Here is a 17,816-nt window from a genome sequence, read left to right as displayed (position 1 = left end):
TCATGTTAAACTTTTTAGTGGAAATTGTAGCCATTGGTTACAACTAAGTTTGTAGCTAAATTTTGTTCAAATCATTAAATGAAAACATTAATATTGGCACAAACTATAAAATTTAATATACTTTTTATACTACACTTATTGAGTTATAAATTATTTAGTTTATGATGTGCATTGATAATAACTTAATTTTGCATACTTATATCATTGTTAGAAAGTATTATCATACTTATTTTGAGGTAATTCATGCATTTTATATTTGGTTTTGGAATAATTCTAAATAATCAATTTTGTGCTTAATTGGATTTTATAGCATGAATTTGTCTTTTGTAGGAGCATGGAATTAAATAAGTGGATTTCTGCAAAGAAGAATGCTAATGGACTTTACATTTACAAGGGCCATGATGAAGTTAAAGAATGCTAACCCAATTAAATTTAAGTCTAATTGGAGCAAGGAATCAAAGGAAATTTTCATCAAATCCAAGTCCAATTCGGATTGGAATCCAAGCCTGCACATCAGTTAGTATTTTTGGCATAACTTTCGACTCAGATGTCCAATCGAGATGATTTAAGTTGGACTGGAAAGTTAACGTAAAGGGCTACAACTCTGTAGTTTACCAAAAGTCCGAATTCTGACATTAAATGAGCCAAAATTGTCGGTTAAGTGAACCCTAAAAATTTGAGATTTTCCTCAAACAGAAATTCAGCTTATAATAGGATTTCTTGACCTATTTAAAGGTTCTTTAGGGAAAAATTTATGTAGGCGAGGGCTAGGGCTGGAGCGCTGCAAGAGGCAGTCGCATGTGGCTTCCTTTGTGATTTTTCTCTAGCACTGTAACTATTTCTTTCTCTATTTTATTTGTCTAGTTTAATGTTTAGTATTTTATTCTGGTGTTTTATTTTAATTACTACGAGTAGCTAAATTTATAATTAGGGTTGAGGATGAAACCTTGTTAAGGATTATCAATAATATTTATGTGATTTGATTTTTCCTACAATAGTTGTTCTTTAATGATTTAAATTGTTCTTGCTTCATATCAATTGACTAAGATGAGATTCTAGATATGAGTTCAATCATGTTTTTCTCATGATTTAGGATTTATCTTAATTAATTTAATGCTTGGTGTATTAATTCTTGATTATAAAATTGGATATCGCTTGTGATTTGTCTGTCAATGGATACAATTTATGATTTGATTTTTAGAATTGGATATATCTTGTGATTTTTTTGCTACGGATACAATTGATGATTTAATTTTATACTTAAGAAGCAAAGAAGAACATGTTTTTGATTTTTAAAATAAGGATTTTAATGAGAATATTTTCCATGATGGTAAGATTGATTTCTAGATTATCATGTAGTGAGTTGGGAAAAATTAATGATCATAAATATATACTGATATGACTTACAAGGTGGATTTCAAAACCTTAATTCCTTTCCCTTGATTGTTTACATCTTTTTATTGCCTTATATCTTTTACTTAGTTTAACTATTTGCTTAATTTGATTATTTTCTTAGTTTATTTAATTTCAAAACAACTAATTTTTATTAAACTAGATTATGATTAATTTGGTTAAGATTTAATTAATTTTCCTACGTTCATTCAAGTTCCTGTGGGTTCGATCTCGTTCTTATCAAACTATACTTCGGTACGGTTCATACACTTGCGAGTATTTTAAAATTTCACAACAGTTTACAATTTAAAATTTCTTTGTATTACACTTTTATACTATTCTACCTAACAAAACTATGATATATACAAAAAAGTAATCTTGATAATTATATTTCAATTCAATCTCTAAGAACAATTTTCTAGTTTAGTCATTGCGACTGTGTGATTGGAATTGTTAATAACCCAAAATGGCGTTGTGGTAAAACATAAGATGTTTCATAATTGAGTATGGTTAATGAGTGCCTTAGAGTATTTGTTAATTGATAGATTTAAAAAAATTTTGATACAATTTTTATGAAAAATATAATAAAAAAATTGTCAAAAAAATTAATAAATTATTTTTTATGTAAAGTTTCTAAAAATATTTTTTAAACTAATGTTTGTAAAATTTATTTATAATTTGCAATTAAAAATTGTATATTCACACTTTTTTTGGAAAACACACATGAACTGGAATCTCGTTTGATAATGTTGTTCTAGTAATATTATTTAAATGTTGTGAAAATACATGTGGGTAAAAAAGTATTGTGAAAATATATGTTGTGTTGTTTAAATAACAGTTGTGATCCCATATGCATAACGGTTCCCATTTCCATGACCGGATTTGAAGTTACCATTGAAATGTAAAAGTTAATCAAATTTAAAAAGATTCAGATTAATATATGCCCTTAGGACACTTATTAATCATCTATTTTTATAAATATTTTATGAAAATTGAAATAATTGTCTAAAAAGTTGGTAACTTTTTCATTTTTTTATAAAAAATTTCATAAAATGGTTTACTAATGTATGCCTAAAAGCACACATTAGTAAAACTCATTTAAAAAATTAAAAATTAAAAAAAAAAAACATTGTGACCCAAAAAAATGATTTTTTTTTAACTTCTAATGTCAAACATCTCAAATATATATATATATATATATATATATATATTTTTTTTTTTTTTGCACTGATCTCAATCCCTGTTTTGAGTTTTATTTTGTCAGCTTCTGACTTGTCTGTATATGACTGTCTAGTAGCGTTCACTGTTTAATACTATATATATTTGGTATACTCTTCTAACCTGTACTAAACAAGTCTTCATTTCATATGATAATTCAATTTCCAGTACTTGTTAGGACCATCCTTTTCCATCGAAGAGTGTCTAGGAAGAGGGGTTTATTTATTTATTTAAATTTTCGAGAAGAGTGTTTAGGAAGAGGGGTTGGTACTTGGTAGAATGATAGCTATGTTCTTTATTTTCTCTATTTTTTTACTCGATCCTTACGTTAGAATATATATATAACCGAAATGCGTTAAAAGAAACCAAACAAAACCACCGTAAAGAAGCCACTGCCTCTCATAATATAGACTAAAAGTGTCATAAAATAAAAGCATACACATAAACTACCAAAAAGTATAAAATCTTAGCTTAAGTCTGATCTCATTCTAACCAAAACATTCACATATTGTGAAGCAATGCTTCATCCTCACTTGAGGGAATTGATTAAAGAAGGTTCTGTTTAAACAGATACAAAGCCTTAAATCATCTCTAAGAACCCAAAACTCGGCATCGATCCATGCTAAATGCCACGGCTATAGAATGGGTGAAACCCTTAACCTAATTCCCCCTATGATTCGGGATTAAGCCCCCCTCCACTAGCCATTAGATTAAGTATCCGTTTGGATACGGATTAAATTTGCTGCGTCTAGCGTTTTCACGTTTTCTTTCTTTTTTTCTTTTTTTTTCTTCTCTGCTGCTGCACGCATTAGGGACAAATGCTATTGTTCATGCTACAGTAGCATGAACGGTAGCCACATATGTTGACTTTTCAACCATTTTCAGCTCCTTTTCACCTTTTTTTCCCAGGGTTTTCAATTTTTAACTGACAAATGGCACTGTATATTACTGTTCAATACTGTTTATGTACTATTTATGAGACCCACAAACACTTTATTCAGAAAAAAAATATTAAAAATGAGACCCATAATATTATTCGCATATTAAAAATTTATTTTGTTACGATATTTTTAATTTTTAATTTTTAATTTTCAACAATAAATTTTATCCAAATAAAGCCTAAGCCATAAAGAAAAAAAAGAGACGTGCCGTATTGAAATATGCATCTATGACTATGACTTTGTGTTGTACGCCATCGTTGCAAATTGCTCTTCTTCGCGGGCCATCTCGCCCATAATGGCCCATATAGAGTCCGAAAATAATATTAATAACGATGATGACGACCATAAGGAAAAGTCGTATACCCTGGCAACGGCCTATATATATATATATATATATTATAACCATCTTAGAGAAGAGGGAAGAGAAACTGGGAACACAAACACCGGCCACCACCAAGAACACAATGGCTGAGCCTAAGAAACTTCACATAGCTATGTTCCCATGGTTAGCCTTTGGTCACATAATCCCATTTTTAGAGCTTGGCAAGCTCATAGCCCGAAAGGGTCATCATATTTCATTCATATCCACACCAAGAAACATTGATCGCCTCCCGAAGATCCCTCCACATTTAGCACCCTTGATAACTTTAGTGAAACTTCCTTTACCTCATGTAGAGAACTTGCCAGAAAACGCAGAGGCCACCATGGACGTACCATACCACATAATCCCATACCTTAAGAAAGCCCACGATGGTCTCCAAGAACCTTTATCTAACTTTTTAGAATCTTCAGCTCCTGATTGGATTATTCACGACTTTGCTCCTTACTGGTTACCACCAATCGCTACTAAGCTACGTATCTCCATGGCCTTCTTCAGTATTTTCAATGCATCATCCTTTTCTTTCTTTGGACCAACAAAGCCGAGTATAATGGAGGTCCAAGAACCACGTTCCGAGCCCGAACACTTCACGGTCTCTCCCAAATGGGTACCCTTCCCATCCAAAATTGCGTTTCGGCTATTTGAGGCAAAGAAAATCTTCGAGAACTATGAAGAAAATGCTTCCAGTGTTTCGGACTGGTTTCGTTTGGAGACAGTGATGTCAGGCACCCAAGCCTTCGCTGTTAAAACCTGTATGGAAGTCGAAGATGAATGGGTGAATATCCTTGGTGAGCTTCATAACGTGCCTGTGATTCCAGTGGGCTTGTTGCCACCCTCGGCTCAAGAAAGAGTAGAAAACGAAGATAGTTCTTGGGATACAATTGTTGAGTGGCTAAACAAGCAAGAGAAAGAGTCCGTGGTTTATATAGCACTCGGAAGTGAAATTCAACCAAGTCAAGAAGACTTCAACGAGTTGGCTCTTGGGCTAGAGCAGTCTGGGTTGTCCTTCTTTTGGGCTCTAAGGAAGCGATGTGTTGCCGGTGACTCGGTTGAGTTACCAAAGGGGTTCGAGGAACGAACCAAAGATCGTGGGATTGTTTGGACAGGTTGGGCTCCTCAGTTAAAGATATTAGCTCACGAGACAGTTGGAGGTTTCTTGACACACTGTGGTTGGAGTTCAGTGACTGAGGCATTCCAATTTGGACGTGCACTTGTTATGTTGCCATTCTTGGGGGACCAAGGATTGATCGCAAGGTTTTTGGAAGAGAAGCAGGCAGGAGTTGAAGTGCCGAGAAATGAGCAAGACGGGTCATTTACTAGGGATTCGGTTGCTGAGACGTTGAGGTTGGTGATGAAGGATGAGAAGGGAAAGATTTACCGAGATAAAGCAAAAGAAATGAACATCATTTTCGGAGACTTGGACATCCAGTACCAATGTATAGACAAATTTGTTGAGTTTCTTGAAAATAAATCTTAAAAGTTTGAAACATCTGAAGATTGCAAATTAGACTTGTCTCTGCAATCAAAATAAGCTAAATGCTAATAATAATAATAATAATAATAAGCAATTTTCCATGATTTTGTTTTTCATATGTTTGATCGTTATTGATTGTGTCCAATCATACATTGAAATTGACTCATCAAAAAAAAGAAAAAAAAACACTCATAAAAAAAAAAAAAAAATCATACATTGAAATTTATTTTACTTGGAAATATCTTGCAAAAGGAGGGTGTCTTTTACTCAGATGTTTTATACGCTACACTACGACATGTCCATGACTAGCATCATTTCCGTTATTGATTCCATAAATGGCTTTTCTGATGCTTATTTATACAAATGTTACATTTTAATTGATTGAAGGCTTAGTTAGTGGAGTATCTTTTTCAAGTGTACATTTTAATTGGTTGAAGGCTTAGTTAGTGGAGTATCTTTTTCAAGTGTACGCTGGCATTAGGTTTTTTTTTTTTTTTTCCTCCCACTTAAAAATATTTTTAATAGAGCTAGGATGTTCTCCACAACGGGCCTGTTTCGTTATTACTTTTTTGATAGCATGCGCGTTTGTTATTACTTATTTTATAATACTCAAATGTATTATAATGTTTGAAATTGCATGTAATGAGGTTTTTTTTTGGCTAACATTTTACCCTTTTGTGGGCTTACTGATCGCGAACAATAATTAGTTTCTGACTAAAAACTTTAAGGTTTACACATTTTCTCACAAAATTTGTACATTTAGAACTATTAATACAGTCAGAAATGCCATAAGACTAGTTTTAAAAAATGAACAAATTCATATGAACATATGATTTCAATACTATTCATTTTTTAGAGCTGGCTTTATGACATTTCTAACTATATTAGTAGTTTTAAATGAACAATTTTTGTGAGAATAAGTGTAAACCTCAAATTGAGATAAGTGAAAAATATATGATACTAAACCAAAAAAAGAAGAGCCTCATCGCATGCGCTTCGGCTAGTTTAATTTCAAAAACTTGAAGAAAATTTAAAAATTAAAAAATTAACTACAACAGTACAACATATAACTAATTGATGGAAAAGTTTTAATTGAATAAACATGTATAAAAGTTAAAAGATTGAAATAAATAAAAGAAAAGTTAGAGAACTGAAATAAATTCTGAAGAAACTTAGAAGGTGAATTTTGCATTTTAGCCAAATATAAACATATGCCTTGAATTTCAAAGCAAAATCAAACAATTGATGAAACTTCCAAATTCCAAATGGAGTAACAGTAACTCTGAGAACTAAACCAAATGCTCATAGTAGTACAAATTTAAATTGAAAAATTAACATAAATTTTAAAAACTAAGAACTATCTACTCCAATGACTATAGCTCATCACTAACTCCCTTCTATCACTCTTAGCTCTTACTGCTATTAATGCTAACAACCAAGTCGTTGATGATCAGCTACAACACTGCCCGGGCTCAACATCTTTGGAGACAATGTTGGCTTCATTTTAAAAATGGGTCACTCACCTGAGAAATAATAAGAAGAATTTTGGACGTTTGCAAACCAAATATTTTTTTACAAACACATAGAATACCGTATTTAACCACAAAAGCAATGGACTCAACTCACCACATTCCCCAAATTATGAAATGCAGAAATATAAAAGAAAAAAAAATGAAGAGCAATCAAACATGAAGAAGAAAAAGAATAGGAGGAAGAGAGAGCACCAGTTAAAATAATTAGGGAATGCCCTCACCATCTATAATATACAATATCGACTAATTTGTCATTACTTTCAAACCAATAACCCCAAAAAAAGAGACAAAAATATATATCATTTTCACACTTTGAAAAAGAATTCACTCCAATGTGAAACAATTAGAGAGAATATTTATAAAGAAAAAAGAACCAGTACCGCAAAATTAAAAGAAAATAGATATTAAAGAGACTAAGAAAAGGAATTGATGAAAAATGTATTTTACAATGAATTTGGTTTACAATATGTTGTAAAAGGAAAAAAAAAATAATTTGAGTTTAGTAATTGTATAAGTGGAAAACGTGGTTGGCAAATTAAAAGCAATATTTTAGGAGTGAAACATGGTAAATCTAATCAGTTAAAAAAAAAAAAAAGGAAAAATGATTTTGTTAATTAAAAATTTGAAAACGTTCAATCAAAAAAAAAAAAAAAAAGTGGAAAGTTATCAAGAAAAAAAAAAAGTGGAAAACTAACGTGAGAAAGAGATGTGGAGGTGGGAGAAATTTTTTTTTTCTTTTTTAATTTAGCTAAAAATTATGAGTTTTTAAATTACTAATTTTACATGTCTAACCCTATGATTTAAGGCTTAGAAACGGATGAGTTTAAGAATATTTTGGGCATCTAAATTGAAGAATCCAAACAAGAGAAACCCCTTTAATAGTAATATAGATATTTTACTAAAACTAGTATAAAACAAAATTTTTATTATAAAATTATAAATAATTAGTCAAATTATTTTTTTAAGTAAACGTAATTAGTCACATATTAAAAGTCTTACCTAAATTTAATACTACTTATGATCATTTTTTTAATATTTAAAAAGATAGAAGATATGAAGATTTTTGTTGTTTAGTGAATTTTATTGAGTATATGTAATTGGTGTTTTTATTTAATTCTGTAATTCATTGATATTAAATTCTTAGTATTTTGCATTCATTAACTTACTTGACACAAAAATTAAAAAACTTAAGTGGATACAAGATACAAACTTAAGTGAATAATTATGATGTGGTTCTCACATAAATTTAGGCACATAATAAAAATTGAATTCTAATTTCAAATTCTAATTGAACTTTTTCTAAGTTTTGCCTATTAATATATATATATATATATATATATATATATATATATATAAATAAAATGAAGAAAAAAATTAATTCGATATATCCATAAATAACCATAATTATTTAGATCCTAAAAATGCCACCACATGCCTATTAATTTTTTTTAACATGCGTATATTTGCTATTTGGTTCCTTTTTCTTTTTTTAGGAGTATTTTTGTTTAAAAAAAAAACTTAAGGCTGAAAACATAAGATTTATGGTTTATAATTTTTAATTTTTAATTTGTAAAATTAAATATACATGTCAAGAGACCTAAAAATTATATGTCAGTAAAACAGCAAAATACAAAATTCTACTATTTCATATATCAAGTTTAATTTCACATACATCTGAATACCTCAATCACTTCTAAAGATTAAGCACTTCTCAAAAATATAAATAAACACAAATAGCATGTATAAATACTCTATTTTTTTTCTTAGACATACATTTTAGAAACCTAAATGTTGTTAAAGCATTGTATCTAGTTTTGACAATGTTGTTGAGAAGTTTAGATTAGATGCACCCAAAACCAAAGCAAATCTCATACTCTTCTTTGTTTCTTCTAATTACTTTTATATCATATATAGCTTATTAAATTAAAATGAATTTAATGTATACTGATGTATATGAAATATATACAATAAAGTATTCTCATATATAGATATTTAGCTTTGCTTTTATGTTGATTTGTGATCGATTATGAGTTATCTTTATATCATATATATATCTTTGTCTCTGTTATTGTCTTATAGATAATAAAGGCTATTATCTGTAGGCTATTTATGTGGGCATCTTACAAGTTGCATGCTAGGTGTGCCAGACTGCCAGGCCGATTGTCAAGCCAACCGAAGAGAAAAGAGCTAACCACGAAGTAAAGAGAAGCAAAGAAAATTGAAGAAAGAAGAAGAGATCCAGGCGTACGTGAAGTGTAGAAATCAAAAGAAAAGGAAATAAAAAAATAATAGAATAGGAGTGCTTTCTTTATTTATACTTCATGGAAATACAAATTAGAGAAACAGAGCCACTTTTGGGTCATTCGGGTTTTGATCTTGTAAAATTCTTAAAGCCAGCGTGTTGTAGAAAGGGCTTGCTGCGATTGACGAGGCTTGGAAATATAAATTCCTTATCCGACTTGCATTATATAGGAGTGTGTCACTGTGTTAGGTGGTTTGTAGAAAATATAAATAGAGCAAACTGAATGGAAAATGGGGAGAAAAAATAGAGGCTAGAGGCTGAATGTGCAGGGGCATCAGCATGTGATTTCTTTGTAACTTTTCTCTATGCTAGATGTGTGATTACTTCTTTCTCTATTTTATATGTCTAGCTTAATATTTTGTATTTTATTTCAATTACTATAAGTAGCTAAATTTATAATTAAGGTTGATGATGTAACATTGTTAAGGCTTATTAGTATTATTTATGAGATTTCATTTTTCCCACAATAGTTGTTCTTCAATAACTTAAATTGTTCTTACTTCATCACAATTGACAAAGATAGAATTCTAGATATGTGTTCAATCATGTTTTTCACATGATTTATGATTTATCTTAATCAACTGAATACTTGGTTTATAATTGTTAGATTTTAAAATTGAATATCTTTGATGGATTGTTTGTCAACTAATATAATTGATGATTTGATTTTATACTTAGGAAATGAAAAAGAGCATGTTTTAGATTTTTAAAATAGGGATTTTAGTGAAAATAGTTTCCATGATAACAAAATTGATTTCTAAATTATTATGCAGTAATTGGGAAAAACTAATGATCATAAATATTTGTTGATATGAATTCCAAGGTGGATTCCAAAATCTTAATTCATTTTTATTGATTGTTTACATATTTATATGGCTTTAATAATATCTCTGCTTAGTTTAAATATTTTCTTAGTTTTATTTTATTTCAAAATAATCAATAAATTTGATTAGGATTTATTTAGTTAAGGTACATTCATACAAATCCTTGTAGGTTCGATTTCGTATTTGTCAAACTATACTCTAGTACGGTTCATGTATTTACGAGTACTTTAAAATTTCACAACATATATCATACATAACTTAATTATATTTTATTTTTATTAAATTGGCTTGTATATTTTTAGTCGTGCCAAGACTTACCTTCTTTCTTTTTTCTTTTTTTTTGCAAAGATGTACTTTACTTGAAGTATTTTATGTAAGAAGATATCATATGTTAAATTAATATTACAAAAATTCTTCACGTATTAACAATATATAAATATTATATATATATGTGTGTTATTCATTGAATTTAGTTTTTTATATATGTATATTTAGCTTGGCCCCCTAAAAAATTTTTCTAGCTACGTCTCTTTTTTAACCTATCCTGCAGTTATTTCTTCTATTCTTTAATTATTCAGTTCATCTTTCTTCTATGTCCAAAGATTTAGGTTACTGAACATTCATTACCAAGAATTCATAGAGCCTCTTTTTTAATGCTCTTTTCCTCCTTGGCTAGAATCACCGCCACAATTGGCTGCATACGCCATGCTTTGTCAACACCAAACACTCGGCATGGAGAATTGCAAAATAGCAATGATTTTTTTTTTTTTGGTCAACACTAAACAGTCAGCATGGAGAATTTCGCAAATAGCAATGATTTTATTTTTTTTGGTCAACACCAAACAGTCAGCATGGAGAATTTCAGTCAGCATGGAGAATTGCGCAAATAGCAATGACTTTTTTTTTTTTTGGTCAACATCAAACAGCCAGCATGGAGAATTGTGCAAATAGCAATGATTTTTTTTTTTCTCTTTTTTATTGCTTTTTTTTTCTTTAATATTATCTTCAATATTTTTCCTTTTTTTTTTTCCAGTCTAACAGATTTTCTCATTCTTCATATTTAGCTCTCTCTGTCTCTCTCTCTAGTTTTCTTTAAACCCTTTTGATATTTTGTGAAATTAGAATATATACAATAACAGGTGTTATATATACATGAAAATCTAATATGAATGGAGAAAACTTTTCATTTATGAAATTAAAAATAAAAGTTGAAAAAAGGAGTGGTACTAAATCTCTAAATCTTTTGCTTTTGTGGCTCAAACTGGTCATTGATAAGAAAATTTAATGAGGTAAAAGGTTATAGGAAAAACTGTTTATACAAAGTACCGCGTGGTCGAATCTTTTTCTCTTTAGCATGAGATTTCTGTTTTTTTATTTTAAAATTTTGGTCTCGGAATAAGAGACAAAAAAAAAGTTTTTTTTTTTATTTTTTAAAAAACATACACGGGTTGGGTCGGGTAATGCTCGTACCCAATTCAGAAAATTTGATAAGTAATCATATCCGCACCATACTCAAATACCCTGACAAGTCGAGTACTCCCTACCTAGTGAATTTGGTCATCTCTATGCATGGCCATTCTCTATTATGTCATGGGCCTTCTTTAAGGTATGAAATCTCAAGTTTTTTTGTAAAAACACATAAACGCTCCGTTTTGATATTATGGAACCTTGGTCAATTTGGATGAAGTGGAAAAACGGGTAGAGAAAAGTAGAATATAGTTAACCAAAAAAACATGACGAAATTGTATAATAAGTGCACGTCCAATTTGCAATGCCTCTAAAACTGAACTCCGACCATAGTGAGTCAAAGAACACCCCCCCCCCCCCACCAACTGACTCGTGAGCTAATATCCTTAACTGTGGTGCCCAACTTGTCCAAACAATGGCACCACCTTTGGTTCATTCCTCAAACCCTTCAGGTAGCTTAATCGAGTCCCAACCGACCGAACCACTTTGCTTCCTTAGAGCCCAAAAGAATGGCAACCCTGATTGTTCTAGCCCAAGCGCCAACTTCGTGAAATCTTCTAGACTAGGTCGAACTTCACTTCCAAGTGCTATATAAACAACTGGCCCTTTCTTTTGCTTATCTAACCACTCAGCAATTTGTATCCCAAGTACTATTACTTTCAATACCGCTACTACTTTCTTGTGCCGAAGGTGGCAACAAGCCCACTGGAATCACAGGAATGTTATTAAGCTCTCCAAGGAACTTCACCCATTTATGAAGCACTGACGCGAAAAAATGGGTGCCGCATCGGTGTTCGATGCAGGGTGCGGCAGGCGACGTCGCTGCCCGCGCGTCGGTGCCGCGTTTAGTTTTTTTTTTTTTTTTCCGATGCGTTGATTCGTGCTGATTTAGGCCGAATCGGTCTGTATCAACGCCAACTCAGGCCGAAATTCAAAAAAAAAAAAAAAAAAGGTGCAAAACACACTGTTTGATACTTGTCACTCTTGTATCATTCTCATCTCACGTCTCAACTCAACTCCTCTCACTCTCGTCGTGCCTCCAACTCCACGCCTCTAACATTTTGTGCTTTGTATTGTTCTTTTTTTTTTTTTTTTTTTTTGTTGAGAAAAGGCTTTGTTATGTACTTCTGTTTTTTATAGCCTTTGTTCTGTTTCTTAAAAGATTTTATTTTGTTTTTTTGTGACTGACCAAACACGTGGGCCACACACTGAGCTACATCTTTCCTTTTTTCTTTTTCTTTTTTTCTTTTTTTCTTTTTAATAGGAAGCTACACCTATTTTAATATATGCCACATATATCATTTATTTTATTTTTGAGCTGACCAAATACGTGAGCTACTAAGCCACATCTTTTTTTTTTAAAATTTATTTATGGGAAGTCTCATCTGTTTTAATATCTCTGTCAATAATTTAAGTGTCAAAAACTTTTGTGTACTTATTACTATCTATTTTTTATTATTATATGAGTTTTCTATTATTATTATTATATATAAAGCATACTTAGAAATATATAAAATATATAAATAAAAATATTTTTGATAATCCCACACCCGCAACCTATTTTTTCAAAAATTGCTAAGTCTCGTACTCACACCCGTACCTGTACTCGAATCTGGAAATGCACCCATGAGTCAAGAATCCCACGACCATAGTAAGTCAAGAACCCCCCCTACCAACTGACTCGTGAGCTAATATCCTTAACTGTGGTGCCCAACTTGTCCAAACAATCCCACCACCTTTGGTTCATTCCTCAAACCCTCCAGGTAGCTGAATCGAGTCCCCACCAACAGAACCACTTTGCTTCCTTAGAGCCCAAAAGAATGGCAACGATTGTTCTAGCCCAAGCGCCAACTCCATGAAATCTTCTAGACTAGGTCAAACTTCACTTTTGAGTGCTATATAAACAACTGACCCTTTCTTTTGCTTATCTAACCAATCAGCAATTTGTATCCCAAATACTATTACTTTCAATACTGTTACTACTTTCTTGTGCCGAAGGTGGCAACAAGCCCACTGGAATCACAAGAATGTTATTAAGCTCTCCAAGGAGCTTCACCCATCTATGAAGCACCGATGCGGTAAAATGGGTGTCACACCAGTGTCTGATGTGGCTCGATGTGGGGTGCGGCGGGCAACACCGCTGCCCGCGCGTCGGTGCCACGTCTTTTTTTTGTTTTTTTTTTGATTCGTGCCAGTTTGGACCGAATCGGTCCGTATCAGCACCGATTCAGGCTGAAATTTAAAAAAAAAAAAAAAAGCACTAAACACACCGTTTGATACCTGTCACTCTCGTATCATTCTCGTCTCACATCTCAGCTTAGCTCCTCTCACTCTCGTTACGCCTCCAGCTCCATTCCTCCACCATTTTTCGCTTTGTATTGTTCTTCTTTTTCTTTTTTTTTTTTTGAGAAAAGGCTTTGTTATGTACTTCTGTTTCTTATAGCCTTTGTTCTGTTTCTTAAAAGACTTTATTTTATTTTTTTGTGTGCCTAACCAAACACGTGAACCACGCACTGAGCCACATCTTTCTTTCTTTCTTTTCTTTCTTTTTTTTTTTTTTTTAATGGGAAGCTACACCTATTTTAATATCTGCCACATATACAATTTATTTTGTTTTTGAGCTAACCAAATACGCGAGCCACTAAGCCACATCTTTTTTCTATTATTTATTTATTTATTTATTTATGGGAAGCCTCATTTATTTTAATATCTCTGTCAATAAATCAAGTGTCAAAAACTTTTGTGTACTTATTACTATTATTATTATTATTATTATTATTATTATTATTATTATTATTATTATTATTATTATTATTATATGAGTCTTCTATTATTATTATATATAAAATCATGCTTATCAATATATAAAATATATAAATATAAATATTTTTAATAATTTTTTAATCGCCACACCCGCACCCATACCCACACCTGAATCTGGAAAAGCACCCGTGCTTCATAGTCACCCATTCACTTTCAATCTCCATGCAGGTTTTGACAGCCAAAGCTTTGGTGCCTGAGACAAATGTCTTGTAGCGAAGCCTGTCTGTAACAGTACCAGAAACTTTTCCTTGGAAGATTTTCTTTGCCTCAAAAAACCAATATGCTATTTTGGTTTGGAAGAGGATCCATTTGGTAGTGACCAGTAAGTGTTGGGGCTCCGTTGGTTGATCATGAGCATCTTGATTTGTTGGCCCAAAGAAACATAAGGTTGATGCCTTATAAATACTTAAGAAGACCCAAGGGATGCCTAGCTTAGTAGAAATTATTGTTAACCAGTGAGGGGCAAAGTCGTGAATAATCCAATCAAGAGCTGCAATTTCTAAAAAGTGAGACAAATGAATTTGGAGACCATCGTGGGCTATCTTAAGGTACATAATTATGTGGTGTGGTACGTCCATGGTAGCCTCCGCATTGTCTGGCAAATTCTCTACATGGGGTAAGGGAAGTTTTACTAGAGTTATCAATGGTGTTAAATGGGGAGGGATCTTTGGGAGGCGTTCAATGTTTCTAAGGGTGGATATGAATGTGTACAGCCCAAAACTGCTCACCATATGGGACCTAATTTCTTGGGCTCACAATTTATTTGTACAGTGGGTATTGGGTATCCTACTATGGGTAATTCTGGGATGAGCTTAATACTAAGATACACTTAGACACTTACTCCATTTCTCCATTCTGCAGCTTGCTCGGTTATTCTCCCTGTATCTGCTCTTAATTGTCTCACCCCTATCTCATTGTTCCTCTGCTATTTATAGCTTGAGGCTAGTGGTAGAACTATGATTACTTTCTGACTCCACTCGTGCGGGTGGGACCCAAGTTAATTATTTCTGAAAAGTAATAAATTTCGTTGGGAATGGGAGTTATCACGTTGGAATTGGTCCTAGCCATCAAAACTTGGTCGGCAACACAATCTCCCAAGGAACTTATAGTCCACCGAGGTTTAATCGAACATTGTCGATGCACTAGCTGAAAATGGGATCACCAACGTGTATTTAGATACCGATCAGTGGGCTAAGGTTTTTGGGCCACTCATGGGCTGAACATGAAGGGATAAGCCCAAGATTGATATTGTTCATGGGCCCTCCCTAACTGAGGCCCAATGAAGGTAGCTTCTGACCATATATCGTAAAATAGCCCCCCTTAATTGGTGCACAACAACCGAGGATGAATCAAGGACTGATGTCATGTTTATGAACTGTTCCTCAGGGAAGCAAATTGTCAGTCATTAATGGATGATAAGACCGTTATTAATTAATTTTTTGGAAAAGCTGTCTGGACAGCCTATCACACCTAGCAGCAATCATAACCTAATGGTTCATGAACCAAGACCACACGTGTGGGAGTTACAAAGGGTAATTCAGAAATATTTTCCTGCTCCTTTGCATTAACTACTCTTCCCCTATAAATAATAACCTCCCTCCCTTCAAGCTATCTTTCCATCTCTTTATCTTGCTAAGTTCCTCCCTTCTGAGCGTATAATCTTCTCCTACCGAGTATATATGTTCCCTCCGAAAGATCACTTTCTAGAATCCATAGTAAGTTCGTCTCTTGCTTCTTCCTTACCTTTATTTAATTTCCTTGTTCACTCTAGCTTAGAGAGTGGGTTTCTCTCATCTCCTTAGAACCGAGGCTGCTTTAACCGATTTTAGGGCTAGGTTCGCCATCCCCCCAATGTTGATGTTGCAAAATGAAATATGATGACCCTTTTGGGCAATGAGCTTGCTAAGCTCTAAAAAGGGGATTATATGACTGAAGGCTAACCATGGGAACATGGCTATGTGAAGCTTTTTAGACTCAGCCATGGAGTTCATGGATTAATGGGAGTGTTGTTATGACTTCTCGGTTTATCTTCTCTCTTTCTTTATGCTGCTAAATGATAGAAGAAGACATTTCTTATTGCTATACCAACGATGCTTTCCTGATGAATCAGGCATGGTGTTTATGGAGAAACCCACAGTCTCTATTAGCAAAGTTTCTTTCTCAAAAACATTACTGAACAAATGATTTTTTGTGGACCAGTTCGCATACGAGATCTCACGCATGGAAGGTTTTATTGCAGGGAAGGAACCTCTTACAAGGTGGTTTGCAGTGGATTACACGCAATGGCCGTAGTATAAAAAAATTTTGGACAGATCATTGGCTTCCACCAAGACCAATTCGTGGCCTCTTTCATGGCCCCTTCTTCCTCATGAATATGGGTACAGGGTGGCCGACATGATCACTAATAATCACCAATGGGATTTCACATCTCTTAGTATATTTTTTTCGTCTTATATAACCCAATTTATTTATGCTCAACTGTTGCCTCTTCCTGATACTCACTCTACTCTTATTGATGACTGTGTCTGGGACCAGCACGTGAGCTATTGCTCAGTTAAATCCGCATACCATTACCTTGTGTTGAAGTCCAGCAAGGCAACAGGGAGGACGCTGGTGACATGGTCTTGGATTTGGAAATTAAAAATACCACCTTAAATTAAAATTTTTATCTGGAAATGTGCGCACCATAGCATCCTTACCAAATCGGTCCTTTTCCCGCATGCTGTTGAAATAGACCAAGTGTGTCCCCGTTGCAACGAGATTGAAACACCAATTCATGTTTTGCGGGATTGCCACTTTGCCCATCAAATTTGTTCCTCATTTCCTAGGCACTTATTTATTGCTAACTTTTTCAGATTGGAACTTCATGATTGGTGTAAGATCAATTCCAAACTAGCCTCCCCTTTATGTTATACTCCTTGGTATATTATCTTCACCTTTACCTTATGGGCGATATGGTTGGGATGAAACTCATTGATCTTTATGGGAAAATCCATTCCATATCTTTTATTGAAGCAAAATGCTATATCTCATGCCACTGAATTCTTCTTTCTCAGTACGGTTCCGTCAGGACACTCACCACCGCTGTTCTTCACATACATTCGATGGAGGCCAGCTCCTTTTCCTTTTATAACTCTTAATACAGACAGTAGCTCTCTAAGTAACCCTAGCGAGTCAGGTGCAGGTGGCGTGGCTCGCTTAGCAAATGGATAATGGTTGTGGGGTTTCGTCTTGCTCCTGGGAGTCGCAAATAATACTATGGCTAAACTGTGGGGTATTTAAGAGGCTCTGGTTCGAGCGTGGACCAAAGGTTGTTACCGAGTTTGTCTCCAAACAGATTCCCTTCTTGCTTGCAAATAATTGAAAACTAATGAGGATTATCCTATGGAATTTTCTAACTTGGTTTTGGATTGCAGGTGGCATCTCAACGGGGATTGGGAGGTACGTGTTGAGCATATATGGAG

The 17,816-nt window shown here is 33.2% G+C and overlaps 1 protein-coding gene and 1 pseudogene across 1 annotated transcript; one reads left to right on the top strand and one right to left on the bottom strand.

Moving 5' to 3' along the window:
* The first annotated feature begins 3,966 nt into the window (after nt 1-3,966).
* Nucleotides 3,967-5,508, top strand: LOC142623878 (putative UDP-rhamnose:rhamnosyltransferase 1). Its single transcript, XM_075797360.1, has one exon. The coding sequence runs from the start codon at nt 4,016-4,018 to the stop codon at nt 5,405-5,407; it is 1,392 nt and encodes a 463-aa protein (XP_075653475.1). The 5' UTR covers nt 3,967-4,015; the 3' UTR covers nt 5,408-5,508.
* Nucleotides 5,509-11,720: 6,212 nt separating this feature from the next.
* On the bottom strand, nt 11,721-16,343 carry LOC142625284 (putative UDP-rhamnose:rhamnosyltransferase 1; annotated as a pseudogene).
* Between the last annotated feature and the right edge of the window lie 1,473 nt (nt 16,344-17,816).

Source organism: Castanea sativa, chromosome 2 (assembly GCF_040712315.1).
Source record: "Castanea sativa cultivar Marrone di Chiusa Pesio chromosome 2, ASM4071231v1".
NCBI lineage: Eukaryota > Viridiplantae > Streptophyta > Magnoliopsida > Fagales > Fagaceae > Castanea > Castanea sativa.
The sequence above is the reverse complement of the archived record's forward strand: the minus strand, read 5'-3'. Positions and strand labels throughout refer to the sequence as shown.

Coding starts and splice junctions, on each gene's coding strand:
- LOC142623878 (XM_075797360.1), top strand. CDS start 4,016: ATGGCTGAGCCTAAGAAACTTCACATAGCTATGTTCCCATGGTTAGCC.